General features: G+C 38.1%; 1 protein-coding gene across 1 annotated transcript in view; it reads left to right on the top strand.

Annotated features, from left to right (window-relative positions):
* The window catches only part of PLCE1 (phospholipase C epsilon 1), an 838097-nt gene that overhangs the window by 487527 nt on the left and 327671 nt on the right, over positions 1–22899 (top strand). The window contains exons 11-12 of the mRNA XM_044055634.1: positions 508–630; positions 19103–19239. Of these exons, the coding sequence (XP_043911569.1) occupies positions 508–630; positions 19103–19239 (260 nt within the window). The remainder of the gene's footprint in view (positions 1–507; positions 631–19102; positions 19240–22899) is intronic.

Genomic DNA, 22899 nt, shown 5'->3' with positions numbered 1-22899 from the left:
AGTGCTGCTCACCCATCCAGCCTTCCATGTTTAGCAGATAGGCTTCAACAGGTAGCAGTTAATTAAAATGCATTCCTTATTGTTAGAGATGTGTCCATTTTATTTATAAAGAAGAAGTGCATGATAAACAGATGTGCGAGTAGTGACCTCTGAGTTTCACTCATAAAGAAGCTCATGCAGAGTAACGGACAGATGGTCCTTTTGAGGTAAGCAGAGTTATAAGTGTTTATATTTCGTCTTAACATAGAAATGTTAATGAACATTACCTATATTTGCTCAGGTGTCACAGATACAGCCAATGGCAGCCTTTATTTTTACACTTGTATGGGACAGTTTATTAGGTTCTGTAGGAAGTATATTAATTAATGTCTAGTGAAGAAAAGATACATTTGCTGTTTAGTGTACGTTGATCATTGTAAAATACTGCCTATGTTTAGTTTATCTGCAGTGCATATAAAAAGTTAAAGTATATTGCAACAACTCCCATATCCTTACTTTTTATTTTAGTACATGGAGTAGTCGGAGCTGGCATGGTCGAGTAAAAGGAGGATTAAAAGGCTTTCAAAGCTTCATGATGTCTGACAGTAACATGAGCTTCACGGAATTTGTAGAACTGTTTAAGTCTTTCAGGTAAAAAATAAATATTTAGATTTAATTTTGTAGAAAAATAGGGGTAAGCTGCGTGTTTTAGTAATGGGTGAATGTTTGCCTTATGAAATAGCTGTTATAGGTTTATTTATTGTTGGGTATATGATCATATGGATTTAATCACATGCAAGAATACAGTTATTACACTCAAGTCAAACAGATCTGTAGAGGTGCTATACGAACGCAGACTAAACACACAGTACTTCAAAGAAAGTAATCAGAGAGCACTTACACACACACTTGTTTCCTCAAAGAGTACTTAAGGCGTTCAGAGAAACTTAACAGAACAGGATTAAATGATAGCCCATTCTTGGAAATGTTGGCCAGAGTAGGAGAACAAAAGCCTGGGATAAGAGCTGTTGTGGAACAAATTTAATCATGTATTGTCTTTTGGACACAGTAAGTAAACAAGCAGGTTTAGGACACAGAAGTGACCTAACACTGGAGACATAATGCAGCATTAGTACTTCAGCATTACGCAAGACAGTTATCTCCTGGCTCAAACACAAGACAGCCCTTACGGCTTTGAAGTAGACCACAGTGCCTGGCTATGAAATGTTTTAATATAAATCCTAACAATATGTTTCACAACAGTCTGTGAGCTTTTAAAGTCTTGGAAAACACTTGTTGTTAAGATGAATGCCGCATCCTAGTGTGCAAATAACTGACTGAGAACATTTTTATTGCAGGCTGCGACAGTGAAAGGCTGCCTGCTTTCACAAAGCTATTGTGATTTTTGTTTTTGTTGGGGGGGGGGGTAGAATCACTTTTTCCACTTTCTCAAAAGGATTATTTTTCATTGTAGGTGGTGTATGAGCTCTGAAAATAATTGAAGGCAAATGTTTTGTTTATTGTTTTAATAATAAGTGCAATACAAACTGATTACTTTACGTAATCATTCATCACCTTAGTCGTGAGCAGCATAAAATGTTCTTGAACCTTTCCTTCAGTAGTATGTAGACTTTGGCTACATGCATTTTAGAAATGAGGCAAGGATTTGAATTTCATGTAACAAAAGACAAATGTTGATCACATACAGATAGACATCACTCTTCACTGTCTTACTGCATCATAATACAGTATATGTCATGCTTATTTAGCCGTACTTCCTGTCTGTCATTAAGCTGGTATATGCTAACTGATGTATGCAGCATGTTGTACTGTACAATATACATAAGATAAGTCATGCTAAAACACATTATGTGCAAAAGAGATGATGAAATGCTCTCTGTTTTAAGATAAGTAGTTTTGAACACTTCGGGATATTAGAACTTAAGAAATATTGCCTTCATTTATTAATTATTCATTATATAAAATGAATATGCCCCTCTGTTTTATAGCCCATCAGTTTCGGTAGTTAATATTCTTCCCTTATCCTATTTTGAAAGACCATTTGTGTAGGACAACCCTTGTAGAACGAGGCTGCCTGACATGGGGACTTCACAAAAACATTGTTTAGCTAAGTATGAGTGGGTAGGTCACATTAGCCTGTTTTACATCAGCAGTGACAACTCAAGACAATGTCATTTCAGCAAAACACTCAACAAACTGTATTTGATGAAACCATTTTTAAACATAGGTGGGTGTTTGTACTACATTTCTGTGTGACAGTGATATCTACCAAATCGTGGAATGCAAGCAGGCTCCATGGAGGTAATGCTTGAACATTACTGTGAAAGGGATTTGTTGTCACTTATACATGTAAATCTGCTTCTCTCTTCTCTTCTCTACTTTGTCAGATGGCAGAGTCAGGAATAGTCAAAATGTGTATATTATCCATTGTCAAATACTGCATTGTTATAAAATGGACATGATTTATTCTAGATTCTGATTGGCTAATGACCACATGGCTAAAGTGTATCAGGTAAAATACTAGAGTCTTGAACTAGCAAGGATCAGGAAGTAACTGGCAAGTGTAGTCATGCTCCTTACATACTGTATAAAAATTTAATTTCTTAACCCAAAAGTCAAATTGCATTCAGTAAAATAGCAGAACAAGTGATTGAAATTGCCTTTACCAAGTTAGCGTGTTATTTTCTACATTAAAAAAACAGAAAGTGTAATGTTTTCTGCAGTTTTTGTCCCACTTGCTGATCAACATTGTTTATTCTTTGGGTAAAACTACTTGGTTTCCAAAACCTGCTAAACTACACTGGGCCTCTAGATTCACAGGAACTAATCAAAGTTACTGTGATCAGAACACAAAACATCACAGTAGTACAGCCTACACTAGAAAATGTTGAATTTAACAAAATACACAAAGTAAAGCATTGCCTGCCTTGCACCTCCCACCTCTAATATCCCCCATATAAATATACTAACCATAAGACTGCTGAAGTTTGTGGGTTAAGGGAAAACTTTCTTACCCTCAGGGATCAATGATCCTAAAACACTGAAACCACAGTGTGTGATTAGACCAAGTTTGACTAATAAATTCACTGAATTTATTAATAATGGATTTGTTATTATGTGTTGATTAGATTATACAAATGCCATTGAAAGAGTGTTAATGAATGCTGAAGACTATAGGGAAGTCAGGTTAGAACATATATATTGTGGCTGTAATTATATTAAAGCTTATTTGTATGACTTGCTTATGAATGGTCAAATAGACTACAAACTGTGTAACTTTGTGTGTCGACATCCACAAGAAAAGGGGATCCTCTTTGGCATACCTAAGATACATAAAAGTGCCACAAGCACACACATCCCTTAGACCTATTGTGTCTGCATCCTACAGTATCAGCACGGGTAGTTGTCTATATATGGCTACTATTTTTAAATCCACTAGTGGAAAATTTACCCTCATATTTGTGTGACTGTTGGGATTTCCTTGATCATATCGGGAAATTCAATGAGACTGATGAATATGAAAGAGAAGACATGATTAGATTTACTGTAGATGTAACTTCTTTATTCACCAGCATACCATGGGATACAGGAAAAGAATATGTTAGGTCCTTTATGTCACAAATAACAACTTACTCAGGGAACGAGATTAATCTTTCATGCTCCCTCATTGAGGTTTTGCTGGAACATAATTATTTCATGTTCAATGGGAGATATTACCTAGAAAGCAAAGGTGCTGCTAATGGGATCAGTGGCAGCACCAGCCTTTGCCAATTTGGTTCTGGGCTGGGTGGGAGACGGAGTTTCTACCCAACACCTTTTTTGATAATATAATTGTCTTTAAAAGGTTTGTTGATGATTTTTTTATTACGAAACGCAGTTTTATTCATTGTAAACTATTTTTGGATGAATTGAACAGAAGCACAGGCTTCTTAGAATTCACCTTAGCGAATGCAGGCCCACAAGTACATAAGTACATTCTTTGGATATTACTTTGAAATGGGACATTAATAATCATTTTCTTTTAATAGTAGTAGTTATAGAAAAATACTTTTTCTGTTATTTGCACTATAATTGTAATCATCCCAAATTTATGAAGAAAAATATACGTCATGGGCAGTTTATTCTTGCCTCTAGATTAACAACACATGATTCAGTTTTCAAAGAGGAAATTCATTTTATCACCCAAGAGGTTATAAACAATTTAGATTGGCATCCAGTGCTATTTAAATAATCAACAAGAGAAACACTTTTTTGCCCCTATATTACGCCAGCCAGACAAAGCCAAGCATGCCAACAATTTTTATGCTGTAAGCAACACGTTCGTTTTAAGCTTAGATATGTCAGTTGATAACTGTGCGGTATGAAAAACTATTTGTGATTACTGGCGCATTTTAAAGGGTAATGCTGATTTGTAAAAAGCAATAGGAGACGAGCCTTCTTTTGTGTACAAGAAAAATGTGTGCTTAAAAACATTATTACAACATACTTTGCAGATTCCAGTCATTTCTGATAAACCTAGGGGTACTTACAAGTATGGTTTCTGTAGTGCCTGTAAGTTTATTAACAAAGGGGCCTTCATTGTTACCACACTTAGACAAGACTATTACGGCCTCAGGAAGGTTTAGATGTACTACGAAGAGGGTGGTTTATATCAGTGTCTGTACAGGGTGCAAAGCATTCTATATTGGAATGACTACAATTGCGCTCAAAAACGAATAAAAGAACATTTATATGCCATCAAAAAGAAAGACCCTAACAGTACTTTATACAAGCCCAGCTTAGTCTGTGCTAAGTTCAAAAAATTCTTGTTTTTTGTTCTACAGCATCTGTTAGATGGCAAAACGGGAGGTGATTATAACAATCACTTAGAAGAGAAAGAAGCTACATGGCAGATTAGTTTGAAAGCTGATGACTTCCCTGGTCTGAGTGATGTTATTAAAATCAAGTGCTTTCTAAAGGATAGAAGGCTCAGAATTAACAGTGGCAGTAGTTAGAAACAAAGTATACACTATTTTTCATATTTAATATATTTTTTTATCACATACGTACATGTTATTTATATTTTGTATATGTTATTTATACATATTATATATGGTATTTATACATATTAGTGTTTAAACTTAGTTTTATTCATTTTTTTATCAAAGGATGTACAGCAATTTAACTGTTAGCCATTGCATTTTAATGAATGTTCGACTGATGTTTTTGCCTGATTTTAAGAAATTCTTAATTGTTTTAATGATCAGTTGAATGTGGCTTTTGATTGGATTATGGTTTATTTAAATAGTGAGCACTATGTGTATGTGTTTTTTGTGATGCAGTCTTTTATAGATGAAAAGCAGAGATGATAATGAAGGTCTAGTACGCTTAAAGTAGACTGCAGTTCTCTCCTGATATTTTAGCACAGTTTGTGCTTTGTTTTTAAAGTTGGACTTTTTATACCACACATCAGATTCATCTTCCTTTTTCTTGTTATTGTATCCCATTCTGGGTATAGACAAATTATTTTTAACTTTCATATCTCTGGGCATCCTTTATGGTGACTTACCATTTATAGAAGTCTAAGTTCATGACTATTTGACTTGGACTTGCCCACATCTGTTAAATCATAAATGATTTTTAAACCCAAACCTAGCTTTCAGTCATACTCTTGTTTTTACTGGTTTTGCTTACAACACTCAGCAATTTCCTTCTGTAGTAAAGTAACATTCATAGAGCTGTCTTTACAGTGAGTGCAACCTAAGCCTCGATGCATTATTGTTGGTGTTATTATTATATTTTATTTATTCATTATTATTATTATTATTATAGTAAGCAAGCTGTTAATGACATAAAGTATTAAGTACCAGCCATAATTATTTCCCACAATTCCATTTCAAGGCTGTTTTAAGACTTGGAGTTTTCTCTTACCCTGAAGAAATTCCTCTGAGCAGCATATGTAGACATGTGTTGTCATTCATACTTCCTCCTCTTCCCAGCTTCCTAAATTATGACTGAAATTGCCTGATCCAGTATTAGGTAAACAGAGGCTTTATCTCAGAGATGCAGCTTTGTTGAGATCACAAGAGTGTGATATTTCTTCAAGTATCTGATATGAGAAGGTAGAAAAGTACCCCTGGAAAAGTGTTTTGCTGGACGGGGGTATGTTCCCTCTGTGCCCCCATTATGTGGAGGGCTATACTTCCCATTATCTGCTTCTTGTATATATATATATATATATATATATATATATATATATATATATATATATATACTAACCAGAAAAGGTATAAAATAAACAGCGTATGTGCCTGTTGAGCTTTTGTCTGTCTGTCCATCTATCTCTTCAGTTGCTAATGGCTGAACAAGTAATCACAACTCTTTTCAGGTTAATGCCTACTACAGAAATATGGAAGATCCTTTATGGACTTTCTGGAATGATTTACTTCCAAGTCTGATCAATGGATATTTATTTTTATTTATTTATTTAAATAAATAATACATTTTTATTACCAGGAAAGTCTGACTGGGCAAGGTCCCTTTTCAACGGAGGTCTAAGGAGAAAAGCTCCATATTGTGTACACTTGCACATGCAATTAACATGAGCAAACAAATAAAAATATACCATGTGCCACTGAGCTGAATATGTAATTTAACATATAGTATAGTATTTACAGCATCCTAAACTCACACTTTCCTGTGGAACATTCAACTTTATTTTTACACTTTAAGATCTTAATGTTCAGACAGTATTGTATCCAGTTATTCACGTGAGGCTTGTAAACAGGAGACAAAAGTGAGGATAGTATAATAATTTATTTGGCTGCAGAAGGAGGGGATTTAATAATGGTGTTAGCAATATAGTAGTACTGATTTGTTGATGGCTATAATTTCTCTGAGATTTAAAAACATAGATGGGATAAGAGTATTAGTAATGGGGATGTTACAAATGTAAGACCATTTCTGTTGACAGGTATGATTTCACCAAGATTTTAAGTAGTAGATGAGGTGAGAGGAAATATTTCTGATGTTTGCAGAGAGAGAAATCTTTACAGTTTACCAACATAAATGGCATGTAGGTGGTAGTCATTATGATTTTTACATTTTTCAGTGAGTGGTAGGTGCTAGTTTAATGAATACAGGTCTCTTCAGGGTCAGGAGCAGTTTAACTGCCTGGTGGCAGGGCATCAGTCTAGGCCAGAAGTCTCAAACTCAAATGACCACTGGTACTGTAGGAGGATTAGCAAACTTAGGATAGGGTCACAATCTCCCCGACAAAAAGAAATGCAGGCAGTGTAGCTCAAAAGGTAGTGTAGTCTCTTCCTTCATCTATAATTTTGCTGGTTTGAGGGCTGCTTGTGGTCCAAGGGCTCTCAGTTTGGGATCCCTGGTCTAGGCTATAGAGAATGTTGTCAGTATTGTCTATGTGAGTGTAGGCTGTAGGCTAACAGCTCAAGTAACTCCAACCACTTAAGAAACTGAAGTCCAAGACAATGTGTCCAGTTAATGTTATTTGCAAACAAGTTATATGCAAGCAAGTTTATGATTGTTCTAGTTGGAATATTTGAGAGAACTATAATTTAGTCAAACTTGATAGGGCATACAGTAGATTGGGGGAACTTAGGTTTGAACTTTGATCTTGTGTGTATGCTCTGATAGAAAGGGTTTAACTTTATAAAGAAATCTTATTTTATGGTTGTTTTTTGAACTGCATACTGAATGTGCTGCTCAGAGCTTAATCTTTGTACAATTATTATAAACAATATTTTTGTATTGCGTACTAGCTTAATTTTTGTACTATTGACTGATAATAGTTTGATTGCTGGGTTGGAAGTAAAAATACCATTAGTTTAGTTTTATTTGGATATAGGAATAGTTTATATTGCCATTGTTTTATTGTTTTGTAAAGGAAAGCTGTAGGTCCTCTTGCGGCTGCTTTGTAAAAGGTGTTTGATATTGACCCAAGTGATCTCTGTAGATAATCAAAGCATCAGTCAGCAGGATTGTCATATGTGCATCATTAATAGAAGTGGCTGGGCCCACTACATTTTTTTTACTACATTTGTCTAAGACTGCAATGTGAAGCACAGCCTAGCCTTCACTCTCTTGGTGTATATCTACCATTTCTTTGGTTTCTGTCTAGTCCTCATTTCTACCCAATCAATTAAGCGGGAACAGATCCATACTTAGTGTCCCCAAATCCTGCAGGAATATGCTTTTTATATATTCTTTATTTAATGTGTTCCACTGCATAAACATTGTGCTTTGCATTGTGTGTATTGGGCAGTTTTTTTTTTTCTTTTGACTGGCAATTGGTCGGTCTCTCTCTCTCTTTCCCTGCATATTCTTTGTATATTGCCAGAAATAACGTATCCAATTACCCATCCCTCTCCTTCCTTACCTTAAAATATCCCCTGTTGCCCAGATAATCTACTTAGCCATCATTGCTTTCCAGAATGCCGACTTCTTCGTGAGAAATTTACTTGGTGCCGTCTCACCCTTCTTGCTTTCTATTCTTTGACTTCTTTTATTGTTTCAAGTCTTTTACATCTGGATCATGACTACTTTTACATCTGGATCATGACTACTTTTCCATCATCTAGTAATTCCTTTTTTTGCCAAAACCAGCCTCACCATTGCCTGAATATATCTTGGAATTTTGAGGTATTGCACATGAGGAACTGAGAAATGATGGAACGTGTTATAATCTCTCATAGTAGTAGCAAAAACAGTCCCATATACTTGGAGAAGGTATATTCCTGTGTATTTCCTAGTAACACAATAAAAAGATATAATGACAGAGGCTTAATCAGGTACCTAGGGACTTAAGAACTTTTCAAACTGAAAATTTAGTCAGTGTTGGCAACCCCTTATACTTTTTAGTATATGTGCTAAAAAAAGCAAAAAAAATTGTCTTTGCTTGTTTTCCCACCATTTTCTGTTACTAGAATAGTCCAGATTCAGATTTGCTGAATTCAGGACTGTATTGGAGTTTCTGAGTTGCCCAGACCTTTCTGTGATAGAGGGAAGCCTTTCTGCTTATCAGTTGGAATGGTAATCACTGAGCAGCCTATCTACCACTAGAGGAGTGGTTTCCAGCTCTGAAATTGTACCTTATTGGCTGTTTTGGGCTGATTTCTATCCCTTTTAACTTTCTGCCTTAAAAACCCATGTCTGCATGGGTTTGCTCTTGTTTTAGCTCAGCAGATCCTGTTTTGGTGTTCTGCAGACTACAGGAGCAGCAGAGAGGAGAAAGAGAAACTTTGGTTGATTCTAAGTACCTCCATTTACTGTGTTTTGCTTAAAACTGCTTACTGCAGTTTATTTTAGTCGTTTTTCAAGTTAATTCATTTATTTCAACTGCATTTACTGTTTGTTGGCTGCACACTCAAGTGTGCTAGCCTGCTCTGTGTTTAAAGTGAATTTATTGTTGATTTAAGTGTATTAATTTTACTGTTTTTCTAAAAAATGGAAAAAAAATTCTATCTGTTTGCTCGTTCTCCCACCATTTTCTGTTACTAGAATAGTCCGGATTCAGATCTGCTGAATTCAGGACTGTATTGGAGTTTCTGAGTTGTCCAGATTTTTCTGTGATAGAGGGAAGCCTTTCTGATTATCAGTGGGAGTGATAAGCACTGAGCAGCCTATCTACCACTAGAGGAGTGGTTTCCAGCTCTGAAATTGTACCTTTCTGGCTGCATTCTATCCCTTATAACTTTCTGCCTTACAAACCCGTGTTTGTGTGGGTTTGCGTGACACACAGCACCGCTAAGCTAGGGTAAAACTATTCCCAGTGCCAGAAAGTGTACTCTTCAAATTTTCCCTTAGATCTTACTACTTGTCTTCTTTTCTGCACTTAAGTCTAGAACTTGTCCAAACTTCCCATAGCAATCACTGTAGCACACAGACTGCTACCAGCACTAAACTTTCTATAAAATAAACAGCCTCAGTACTTAATAAATTACACACGCCTCCAGGTATGTCCAAAGGTCAGTTCCCCATACTTTCTCTTATTGACCTGATGAACCTGGACATCCTGAGGCAATGTAGAAACTGCCTCATGTACACTGACAACCCTCTCCTCTTAACTCATAACACTCAGACTTGCGAGAGATGCACTTATTTATCCAGATTGGAAGCCATGCACTCTCCAGCCAAGACTGAAATAGCCAATCGAGGAGAAGGTCAACACTAGCACCACATCACAGGGAACACATAGCCACGTACCCTCACAGCTATCACATAGCAGCACAAAATATGCACACACCTTCGCGGAGGCTCTCAATAAAAATCTACCCAAACAACAGAGACGTCCAAGGCAGAAACGCATGCAACCGCTACACCACAGCACAAACCATGTGACACACAGCTCACACAAACAGTGTGCTGTACAACCAAAACCCCTAAGGCAAAACAGCTTACCTAATACACTTATTGTAGGTGATTCAATAGTAAGGCACACTGATGTCCCGCTCGCGAGGTTTAGTAAGGAGGTAACAGTCAGCTCTCTGTTGGGAGCCAGGATAAACGCCACACACTAATGTCATTCCACAGCAGGTACAGATAGGATTCTGTCATTGTCCATGTTGGTGTGAATGGCCTGAAATGCACCTCTCTGGACCACATGAAAAGAGACATGGAGGAGCTCTCAGATCATGTAGCCCAGGATGGCATGACCCTAGCTCTGAGTAGCATCTTATCATCACCAAGAATGATACCACAGTACAAACAAAAAATGATTGACTTCAATAATTGGCTAAGTTTCTGATGTCATTCCAAGGAGATCCAGTATCTGTCTGCTTGGGATGACATGATCTACAGACCTCGATGCTTTGCCAGAGATGGCCTGCATTTGTCACTGCTGAGATTCCATATACTGGCCAAGGCCCTTGCCACCCCTATAGTGCCTTTTTTTTAGGCAAAGTCCAGAGGACCAAATTACCACTGTAACAACTACAAGCAAATGTAATCTGAGGGTTATACTTCTCAACATTAGAAGTCTCAATCTCAAAATGCACTAGTTCGTAGCACTCCTCAAAATGGAGTACACCGACATTTGTGCCGTTACTGAGGCCTGGTTTAAGGCACCTGAAAGCACTCCTGTGCTACCGGGTTATAACTCATACCACACCTTTCATCCCCAAAATGTGGATCAAAGCCCTAAAGGTGGTGGTGTTTCCATATTCATAAAGGATATGTACACCTCCAGGCTAGTGGCCCAACATAGCGCATCATAGATAATCCAGGTACAGCTAACACTAGGCAAAACTGCTATTCAGGTTATTGCTTGCTATAGATCCCCTACCATGTCCCAAGAGTCCCACTTCACATTGCTAAACACCCTGTAAAACATAAGGGTCCATCCCAACACCCTCATACTGGGTGACTTTAACTACCCCTCCATCAACTGTGAAAACTACTGAAGTAACAACACACTTGCTCAATGTTTCTTAGAATTCATCAGTTCTAATGCTACTTAAACCACAAGGACAAGAATAACAAGGGAAGTAGAAGTAAGCAGACAAACTCCACAGGTATGAAAAGTAAAATTTATTGAGCGCTTTCGTCTCCAAATACAAGACTTCTTCAGAATCAGTTAACAAAGCACAACCTTCCCTATATATGCACACACAACCTCCTGCACAAGAATTAATTGAACACTAATCAAGTCCCCACCCTTAATTAATACATGTCACATAAAACAAAAATCTCATGAAAACACTTCATAACAACTAAAATGTATTCATACTAATAACATTTAGACCTAAATAGTAATAATTTAGCCCATTGTAGTCATGAAATAAAGCCCTTATGCTGACATAGATTAAAACTGCTAAATGCAAAAAGCAGATTTTAATTTCAGTAAGGGGCAGAGTGTAATTCTGTCGAGTCCAGGATAGATGGAAGCATTCAATTTAACCTGCCATTTCATTTCTAAAAACTCAAAATAATCATCAGAGGGGACCACCTCTTGACCCAAGGTCTACATTATCAATCACACAAAACTTAAAAGTGTGGTTAGGATGGTCACTAGTATGCCTGAACAAGGCATTGTTTTCATTTTTGTTAAGAATGTCATAATTGTGCAGTTACACTCTCTGCTTAATGGCCCTCTTGGTCTTACCCACATAGAACCCTTCGCAGAGCTGGCACATAGCGACATAAACTACCCCCTTAGAATAACAAAAATATTTTCTCCTTGGTTTTATCACCCCAGAATGGGGAATTCTGACCTGTTTTGCTTCCAACATAAACTTACACTGAGGGCACCTACCGCATTTAAAACAACCACCTTCCATAAAAAGTGTATGAAGTCTTTCCAACATACCTTTAAATGAGGTCTGCTTCTTATATACAATAGTAGGAGTGTTACCCAATACAGTAATTAACGCTTGTTCAAGTGTAAATACATTCCAATGTTTGAAAACTATGTTACTGATATCAAAAAAGTTTTTTGTAAATGGTAACACTAAAGGCCTCTTCAAAGCTGTTAGCCTTTTCAAGGGAAGCATTTTGTCCCATCCCATCTCTGTTACCCAAAAGAATACAGTAAACACCATCAGTTCTCTTATTAACAACCTCGTCCATAATATTTTTGACAAATTGTTCAGGATAGGCCCTTTTTGTTAACATCCCCAATAATACCATGCATTCATCAGTAAATTTGTCGTTTTCTGATGCCATCCTAGCTAGTCTCACATATTGCCCTTTAACTAGGGCATCTTCTGATGTGTGGGATGCCAACTGTCATAATGCAAAAGCATGTTCAAATACGTGGGGTTCCTATATAACACAGACGTAAACTTTTTGTTGTTATAGTCCTTTCTTAAAGTAACATCTAAATAGTTGAGCCTATTGCCATCATCACTCATCGTGACTCTCAAGAATGAGGTGGTAGTGTTACGATATTCAAACGAACTCTCCAATTGCTCCCTCCGTTCTTTCCACAACAGGACTATATCATCCAAATAACGACCACAGAGTACCCAAAAATTCCTGTAAGGAGAATTCAGGATAAACAAATCTTCCCATTGGGCTAAAACTATATTAGCAAACACAGGGGTGCAGCAAGCACCCATAGCCACCCCCTGTGTTTGCTTAAAAAGCTGCCCTTCAAAAATCAGGCAATTGTTGTCTAATACAAGTTCCATGCATGTCCTAACTGTAAGAATAGTATTGTGGTCTAGATTAGTGTTAGTACACAAAAAAAAAAAATCATAAAACCATTCAATTCCCTGATCATGTGGGATCACAGAGAATAGGTCACAAATGTCTATGGTAACCATAAGTAACCTATCATCGTATAAGTCCTGCCTTGTGATTGATAAGAAGTCCTAGGAGTCCTTGAACAAGAAGGGTCTTTGCTCTAATACATTCTTCACTTTATGGTTAATGAATTTAGCCAGACAAAAGGTCTTGGATGCTTTAGCATACACAGTCGGGCAGAGTGGTGGATTATTGCCACTTTTATGAATCTTGGGAATTCTGAAGATGGTCAGAATCCTAGGATGGGTTGTACTCAGGAAAACATGTTCGTCTAAGGTAATCTGCCCGTTTAACATAAGCTCATCAATCACTAAGTCTATGTTCCTGTATGCAATGTTCAGCTCGTTATGGGAAATTTCCATATAGGTGTCACTATATAAAACCTCAAACATCCTCCCAATGTCATCATTCATGTCCATAATCACTACCCCCCCCCCGGTCCGGTTTCATTATCCTAATTGTTTTATTCATAGTAATGAGTTTTAACAATTCTAGTTCATCTTGGGACAGGTTACTGCATTCATTCAAGGATGTCATACAATTGTTTTCCCTGATGTCCGTTTCACATAACTTCTTAAATAATCCAACCATAGGGTGTGTGGGGGAGTGAATGCACTTGGTCTCTTTAATGTATTACATAATGGGGGCCCCCTCATTGCTGTTATGTCTGAAATGTAGAGCTAAATTCAGTTTCCTACTAAATGTTTTTAACTGCAGGATACTCTCTACCATGTTGGCCTTCCTGGCCGGTACAAAATTCAAGGCCCCTTTTAAACAGATTTGCCCAAGCTGTCGTGACGGATGCCCTGACTTAAATTATAAATCTTGAAATCACTTTCATAATTATTCACTATGGAACAGATGTCATCAAATTCACCATCGCTGTTAACATTTAATTCCTGTAGTGTGTCTGATTCTGTCCCCCCCCCCCTTTTTCCCTTCCTCGGATAATGCTGGTAAAAGTAAGTGTCCTGGTAACCATTGTGTTGTTGCCCATTCCTCTGATTCATTATTCTCTGGGACCACCGTAAGGGTGGGTTTCCTAAAGGGTAGTTCTCATTGTAATGTGCCTCTTCCACTACTTCACTTTCAACATCCATACCAGTGTTAAATGTTTCACCCTGTTGCATCCTTTGTTGCCCTAAAGGCGGGACACTGTAAGCTCTTCCACTATCATAGTCACTTTTGTCCCTAAACCAACTTTTTGTCTTTCCTCATTTTTAATTTAAGCACAGTTTTGTCAACACTATCAATGACAGATCTAAATTAATTGATTTTATGCACAAATAATAAATCATTCCTGATACTAACATCAAACTTACAAATATTCACATTCAAATCTGACATTTTAGAAACATTATCAGCCATTAAAATTTTAAGCACATCACACCCTTGCCTGTTAAATAATGAAATCAGTTCTCGATGCAAGGGTGAGTCTTTTTCAAGTCCTGTGGGTATCTCCACATTCGCAGCCCCTTAGGAACATGCTCACGCCGAAGATATTCCCCCAAATAACAGTTTTCAAGTTGAAGCTTTTTATATTGATGAAAAAGTTCCCGAAATGTGTTGCTCTGCCTAAAGTTCCAAAATTGTCTCCCCTGCTGGCATTGTCATGTCCCCATACCACATTGCTCCTCAGCCATTCAGTGACTAAAAAATCACTTCCACTTGTTCCACTGCTTCCTGGAGCATTACAGCAATCACTGCCCCTGTTAGAAAAGCTAATGTTAGCTGATGCAGTATTCCTCTGGTCTCTCCCAGCTGTACCAGGAGATCTGTGTGCAGGGGTGATGGAAAAGCTTCCCAAACTTTGATAGGCAAGAAAAAGGTTGCTCTTCAGCTCTTCCTTCATTTTTACCAATAAGTCCGTCCACTTTGGCAGTTAATTCAGCCACCACCAATGTAAGTGACGCAATGGAAGCTAAAAGTGACTGTAAGTCAGCTCCCTGCATGCCAGACTGCTGTTCTCCTCCTTCCATCAGCAAAACCACTTGAACCACAAGGACAAGAACCAAGAATAACAAGGGAAGTAGAAGTAAGCAGCCAAACCCCACAGGTACGAAAAGTAACATTTATTGAGCGCTTTCGTCTCTAAATACAAGACTTCTTCAGAATAAGTTAACAAAGCACAACCTTCCCTATATGTGCACACACACAACCTCCTGCACAAGAATTAATTGAAGGAAGAGCTGAAGTGACCTTTTTCTTGCCTATGTCAAAGTTTGGGAAGTTTTTCCATCACCCTCCTCCCAGGTCAGATGCATGAAATGGACCATTCCCAACAGAACCAAGACACACTTCTCCAAAAAAAGGAAGCAAATATGGTGGTCCCCTGCCATAAACAAACTCTACAACAGAAGGAAGAAACTGTTGCAGAACAAGGCAAAGTCCCAAACAGGAAAAACTTCTTTGTCAGCCTTAACAAAAAGCTGAGATCCCTCATCAAATCCTCCAAAGCTAGCTATGAAAATAAAATAGCAACAGATACTAAAGACAACCACAAGGCCTTCTATAGCTATGTCAAAAATCTGCAAGGCAATGCTCAGATTTGCTCAGAGCTCCTACACAATGGTAACTCCTGTACTGAGCCAACAGATATGGCCAATATAATGGTTGACAGATTCAGTGCCAACTTTACCCCCCTCTCACCCCCCAAAGGGCCAATCACAATACCTGAGGAATGCCAAGTACCCAATTTTATAGCTGCACAGGTTAAAATTGCACTGGCCAAGGCCAAGAAGACAGCTTCCATGGGACCTGACAACATCCCGGGCTGTGTTTTACATGAATTGCAAAATTAAATGGCACCACACCTGAGCTCCCTGTTCAATCACAGCCTCATTTCAGGGTTTGTTCCAGCCAAATCATGCACTGCTACAGTAATCCCACTCCACAAAGGGGTTAGGACTGTGGACCCTGGGAACTAGTGCCCCATTAGCCTGACGAGTCTGGTATGCAAGGCTATGGAGCACATCATCATGGACCTAATAAACAAGGACATAGGGAATCTCCAGACTCTAGACCCACCCAGTTCAGATTTGTTAAGGGTAGACGTTGTCTGCACAACCTGGTAGACTTTGAGTCTCTCACCAGAGCTGTGGACAAAGGCAAGGTAGTTCACACAGCCTACCTCTATCTGGCCACGGCCTTTGATACAATTCCTCACTCAGGAATCGTAGATAAACTCACTAAATTAGGCATCAACCCCTGTGTCACATGATGGGTTGCAAACTTGCTCACTGATGGAACTCACACAGTGAAAGTAGCGGAATCCCAGTCTGACTACCGACCAATCACAAGTGGAGTCCCACAGGGTTCAGTCTTGGGTCCTGTCCTGTTTGGCATCTACTTTTCTGAAGTACAGGCCAAAACCAAGGGACTATGGCTGACCAAGTTCACGGATGACTGCAAACTGGGAGCCATTATTAGCTCCCCAAATGATGTTGACATTCTACAGAAAGGCCTTGCGGAAACCAATGACTGGTGTCAGAACCATAGCCTCAAGCTCAACGCCAAAAAATGCGTCATTCCCTTTGAGAAGAACATGGTACCCATGAACTACCACATCAGTTGTAGTCCAATGAACACCAAAGGTGTCATAAAAGATCTGGGAACACAAGTGGATAGCAACCTATCCTTTGATAATCACATTGCCACTGTGGTCAGAAAATCCTTCTGTGTGGTACATCTTATTACAAAGGGTTTTGCCTCCAGGAAGAAAGAGGCCATTGTCTCTCTCTACTCTTCCCTCATTAGACCAGTTATCAAGTAATGCCCCATTCAGCATGTACCTCACTAGACATTTGCAATAACTAGAAAGACCACAAAAATACCACACTAAGAGGATCCAAGCCTTAAACACTTGCCCTATGCGGAAAGTCTAAAAAAACTCCAACTTTTCTCGGTTTCATATCGCCTACTTAGAGGCTTGACCTACAAAGCCATGTCAGACCCAGCACTGCTAGATATGCTACATCTAAAGAAATCCCAATCCCTCCTTAACACATGTGCCAGAGCCCTCAACCTCATTACCACAATCAACAGAACTTGTTGGAGGGACAGGTTCCTAACCCAGAGACTGCCCATGCTCTGGAATAATCTTCCCTTACTCATCAAGCAGAGTACCTCACTGGCCCTCTTCAAGAGAAATCTTGACGAGTGGATTCACCCCGGGGATCATTTCAGTGGTCCTGCTGGACAGAGGCATGGGGAAATAATGTCAGGTGGCATGTTGCCAGGGAATCTTTTGGACTAGGCTTTTAAAGGCTCCAGGGCCATTAGCCTAGTAAACTCCTATGAACCTATAAAAGCTGGCCTTTGCTGTTGGGAGAAGGGGGTAAAAGTTATATATGGGGACTGTCACTGCATCAGATTAATGGACTCTGAAGCACTGTGCTCTTAATCTGACAATTTAGTTCAGTAATAATTCAGAAAGTTATTGTTATTACTGCTTTAATTTTGACCTTTACTGTTTTTTTGAGATTTTAGAATTTAAGGCTTAGTAATATTGTCATTGATCAAAAAGTTGTATATACCTCCTGGATGAGTGAGGCTTAGACTTTCTATTATGCTGTGCATTTTTTATTGATCATCACTTTTGGGGGTACCATAATGTACTGGTCCCCTTTTTTAATACAAGTCCAAAGATGAGCTTCACAGCAAGCCTTCAGTTATAGTGCTACATGACCACCGGTTACAGGTTTGGCATACAGTGTGCCACTGATACCTGTTTCTCTTTAGCTGTAGTCTTTATGTTTACTGCTTTTAGTTGCTATAGCTGGATTAATGTTTGTGCACATGGGTATGCAACTGTCACTATCTCTCCAAACGTAATGACTTTATACATACTGCTGCCAGTACATCAGGGCTTTTAGAAAGTTTTATGCTAGTTTCACTTGGATCCCCTCATGGAACATGAGAGTTGTGTACTTCAAGGATCACCACCCCCCTTTTCTTTTCACACATTGCCAAACATTATGTATTCATCTTTGAATCTGAACTGAAATCAATAGGACTCACTTCCATAAGAAAACTCTCTCATCAAAAAATCTTCAGCTGAGACTGATGGAGTAAGCAATCAAACGAAAATGTTATATATAAGCAACACTACACATATGCATGCATACCTCTCAGCTGTCCAGAACTGCACCTCATATTTTGGTCTGTTCTTCATAAAGTTTGTGGTTTTCTGGCAAATCATTGAGGACTTAAGTCATTTAATAATGACAGACATTTGAGTTTCAGACTTTATATCCTTCAGAAAATGCACACTAATCCAAAACCTGTTATTCTAATTTTAAAAAGCAGTATTTAAAATCTGTCCTTGATCTGGGGCCTCCCCCCATTATTTTTGGCTTTGTCCAGAATTCATGCATTCCGAAATTGAGATGTATGTGTACTCTATTACATCTTCCATTGATGCCTCAAAACATGATGGATAAGTTATTATTCTTTTGATGTATGCCCTTTCAGTCCATCAGTTTCTGCTCTTTTGGCATCTGTGGAATACTTTTCATGGACATTACCATCATTTCAGGACAATGACACTAGAAATTGGGAATTGGCTATAATAAATATGTAGTTTGCTTTTTCCATCACCATGCTTTAAGTAAATATGTTTATTTTTTTACAGTCAATAAATAAATAAATAAATCTTACATTAAGTAAAGTTTTTTAATCACACGATGAATGGATTTTGTTATTTTTTCATGCCCTGTTAATGAAGCACTTTATTCAAATTGTGCTTTGAGAAAGTGGCTGTATTAACACTAGTTAATTCTTCAAGGAAAGGTTTGTCTTTAAGAATTGTTTTACATGTTACAGTATTTTTTATATTTGCTATTTTTCCTAATGACAGTGTGAGAAGTCGGAAGGACCTGAAAGATGTGTTTGATGTTTATGCTGTCACCTGTAGTCGCTGTGGCACTGAATCCACACCACTGTATACTAACCTCACAATTGATGAGAATGTTACTGGACTGCAGCCAGACCTAGGTATGTGGATTTTTTCCTGAAGGAAGAGACTGAAGAAAGGGAGTGAAAAAACTCGGTGCCTTGATTGTCTTTTTTTGCTAATGATTAACTGTGAAAGAGTCCTGTATGGCACCATGATTTGATTTTCTGTTTGGAATTTGGTAGAGATTATATCAGTGTATGCTTAAGATAGCACATTAAAGTATAGAAATGAGAGTGCCCCGTCTTTGGAGCAGGCTTCCTATTCACATTAATCAGATCCCTTCCCTGGCCCTCTTCAAATGCAGTTTGGATCAATGGATGGGGAATCACAAATTCACACCTGGGGTAGTGCCTTTGTCCCTTATGGACAGGGCAGTCTGTAAGATGCTCAATGCATAGGCTCAAATCCATGCTATTGTCTTGCCCCTAGGGGCCATATATTGGGTAAAATTGTGTTATATTGGCTAGGCTTATAAGAGAACCTGTCAACCTATGAGAGACCTAGTAAACAGCATTATTTTTCCCTCTACTGAAGTGTCACATGGTCAGAACTGGAGATGTCCTTGCAAACTAGACTCTGAAGAAGTCCTTATGGACAAAAACATTTTTTTATGTCCTGTTTGAAACTGTAATTAGTTAATAAATGTGTGCTTTTACACACTATCATTAATAAAGGGTATTGCTTTTAATGATTTTGAGGATCCATGCACAATTTGGTGGAACTTTTTTAAGTCACGGTATATTGTTGTTCTGTTTTACATGTATGTGTGTGTATTTATATATATATATATATATATATATATATATATATATACACACATATACACAGTGGCTATAAAAAGTGTACACACCCCTGTTAAAATGCCAGTTTTTTGTAATATAAAAAATGGGACCACAATAAATAATTTCAAAAGTTTTCCCACCTTTAATGTGACCTATAACCTGTACAATTCAATTGAAAAACAAACAAATCTGTTAGGGGGAAAAAGTATAAAAAATAAAAACTTACAATACGTTGGTTGCATAAGTATGCACATCCTTAAACTAATTCTTTGTTGTGTGTGCACACACTTAAACTAATAATTTGTTGAAGCACCTTTTGGTTTAATTACAGCATCCAGTCTTCTTGGGTAGGAGTCTATCAGCATGACGCATCTTGATTCGGCAATATTTGCCCACTCTTCCTTGCAAAAGCGCTCCACATCTGTCAGAGTGCAAGGGCATCTCTTGTGCACAGCTCTCTTCAGGTCACCCCACAGATTTTCTATTAGATTTAGGTCTGGGTTCTGGCTGGGCCATTCCAAAACTTTAATTTTCTTCTGGTAAAGCTATTCTTTTGTTAATTTGGATGTATGCTTGGGGTCATTGTGGTGTTGAAAGGTGAAATTCCTCTTCATCTTCAGCTTTTTAGCAGACGCCTGAAGATTTTGGGCCAAAAGTGACTGTTATTTGGAACTATTCATAATTCCCTCCAGCTTGACTACAGCCCCAGTTCCAGCTGAAGAAAAGCAACCCCAAAGCATGATACTGCCACCACCATACTTCACCATGGGGATGGTGTTCTTTTGGTGATGCAAAGTGTTGTTTTTGGGCCAAATGTACCTTTTGGAATTGTGACCAAAAAGTTCAACCTTGGTCTCATCAGACCATAACACATTTTCCCACATGCTTTGGGGAGACGATGTATTATTTTCCAAATTTTAGCTGGACCTGGGTGTTTTTCTGTGTAAGAAAAGGCTTCTGTATTGCAACCCTACCCCATAGTCCAGACATATGAAGAATACTGGAGATTGTTGTCACATGTAGTACACAACCAGTACTTGCCAGAAATTCCTGCAGCTCCTTCAGTGTTGCTGTAGGTCTCTTGGCAGCCTCCCTGACCGGTTTTTGTCTTGTCTTTTCATCAATTTTGGAGGGATGTCCAGTTCTTTGCAGTGTCACTGTTGTCCCATATTTTCTCCACTTTTTGATGACTGTCTTCACCGTGTTTCATGGTATATCCAATGCTGTGGAAATTGTTTTGTACCCTTCTCCTGACTGATACCTTTCAACAGTGAGATCCCTTTCATGCTTTGTAAGCTCTCTGTGAACCATGGCTTTTGCTGTAGCAGGCAACTGAGTAAATGTCAGGAAAATCCTACAAGGACAGCTGAACTTTATTTGGGGTTAATCAGAGTCTCTTTAATTGATGGCAGGTGTGTACCCAGAAAGACTGAATGCTATAATTAAATCAAAAGGTGCTTCAACAAAGTATTAGTTTAAGGGTGTGTACACACAACAAAGTATTAGATTAATGGTATGCACACTTATGCAACCAGCGTATTTTAAGTTTATTTTTTTATATATTTTTCCCCTAACAGGTTTGTTTGTTTTTCAATTGAATTGTATAAGTTATAGGTCACATTAAAGGTGGGAAAAGTTTTGAAATGATTTACTGTGGTCTTATTTTTATATCACAAAAACCTGGCATTCTAACAGGGGTGTGCACACTTTTTATATGCACTGTATGTATATATATATATATATATATATATATATATATATATATATATATATATATATATATATATGTACAAGCCTAGCCAGTAAGGTACCCTGGTTTTCACCATCCAAGAAAATTATTTTCCTGTGCCCCTGTCAAGCAGAACCACATAAGTGATCCCTGGGGTGAATTTCCTATTACCCATCCAATCATCAAGATTTTTCTTGAAGAGTGCTAATGAGGAGCTCTGTTTGACATAGATAGGTAGTCTGTTCCAGAGTATGGGAAGTCTCTGGGACAGGAATCTGTCCCTCCAGCATGTTCTGTTTACCCATCCAATCATCAAGATTTTTCTTGAAGTGCTAATGAGGAACTCTTTTTGACATAGATAAGTAGTCTGTTCCAGAGTATGGGAAGTCTCTGGGACAGGAATCTATCCCTCCAGCATGTTCTGTTTATTGTGGTGTCAAGGTTTAGGTCTCTAGAGTGTGTAGCTCGGAGGGATATGTATATATATAGATATATATATATATATATATATATATGTGTGTGTATATATATATATATATATATATATATATTTATATGAGAGAGAGATAGTTTTGAGTATATAATCAAACAGCATTACATACAAACATATTTATATACAGATATTTTTGTCCGTTGCTCCTGTGGATTTTTTTGTATACCCTATACTCTTGGATGAGTCAGTTGCTCAAATGTGTAGTGCACAGAATCCCAGCTATTTTTTACGCCATCATGTATTCATGACCAGGTTATAAACACATGCTATCATGTTGAAGGCTTTCCAGTGTCATTAATTTATGTTCCTGGATATAACATCTGGTCTTCACCAGTGGGAACTTCTGGACTAAAATCACCACTCTGCGTAGGCCTAGCCATTTCAGCTCATACTTAAGGCCCATGGACTGCTACTTGAACCTTGGTCACCTAGATCAGTTCCTTTACAGTATTCATTTTATTCAGTTCGGGGCTTTGGAGAGCTGGAACCTATCTCAGTAAGTAGTGTGCATAAGGCAGGAATCAGATTTGGACAAAACATCAGTGTTTTGCAAAATACACAGATCCTTGTGCATGTCTACAGGCAGTTTTAGTTTTAAGCATCACCAATCCACATGTGCGTGTCTTTGCAGCATTTGGAGTTAAAACGTTAGTACCAAACAAGCCAGCTTATATATGCTTTGATTTGGTATAAA

The sequence above is a fragment of the Protopterus annectens genome, chromosome 14.part0 (assembly GCF_019279795.1).
Source record: "Protopterus annectens isolate FY-2018-M chromosome 14.part0, PAN1.0, whole genome shotgun sequence".
Lineage (NCBI taxonomy): Eukaryota > Metazoa > Chordata > Ceratodontiformes > Protopteridae > Protopterus > Protopterus annectens.
Note: the sequence above shows the minus strand (reverse complement) of the source record. Positions and strands in the feature narration are given on the sequence as shown.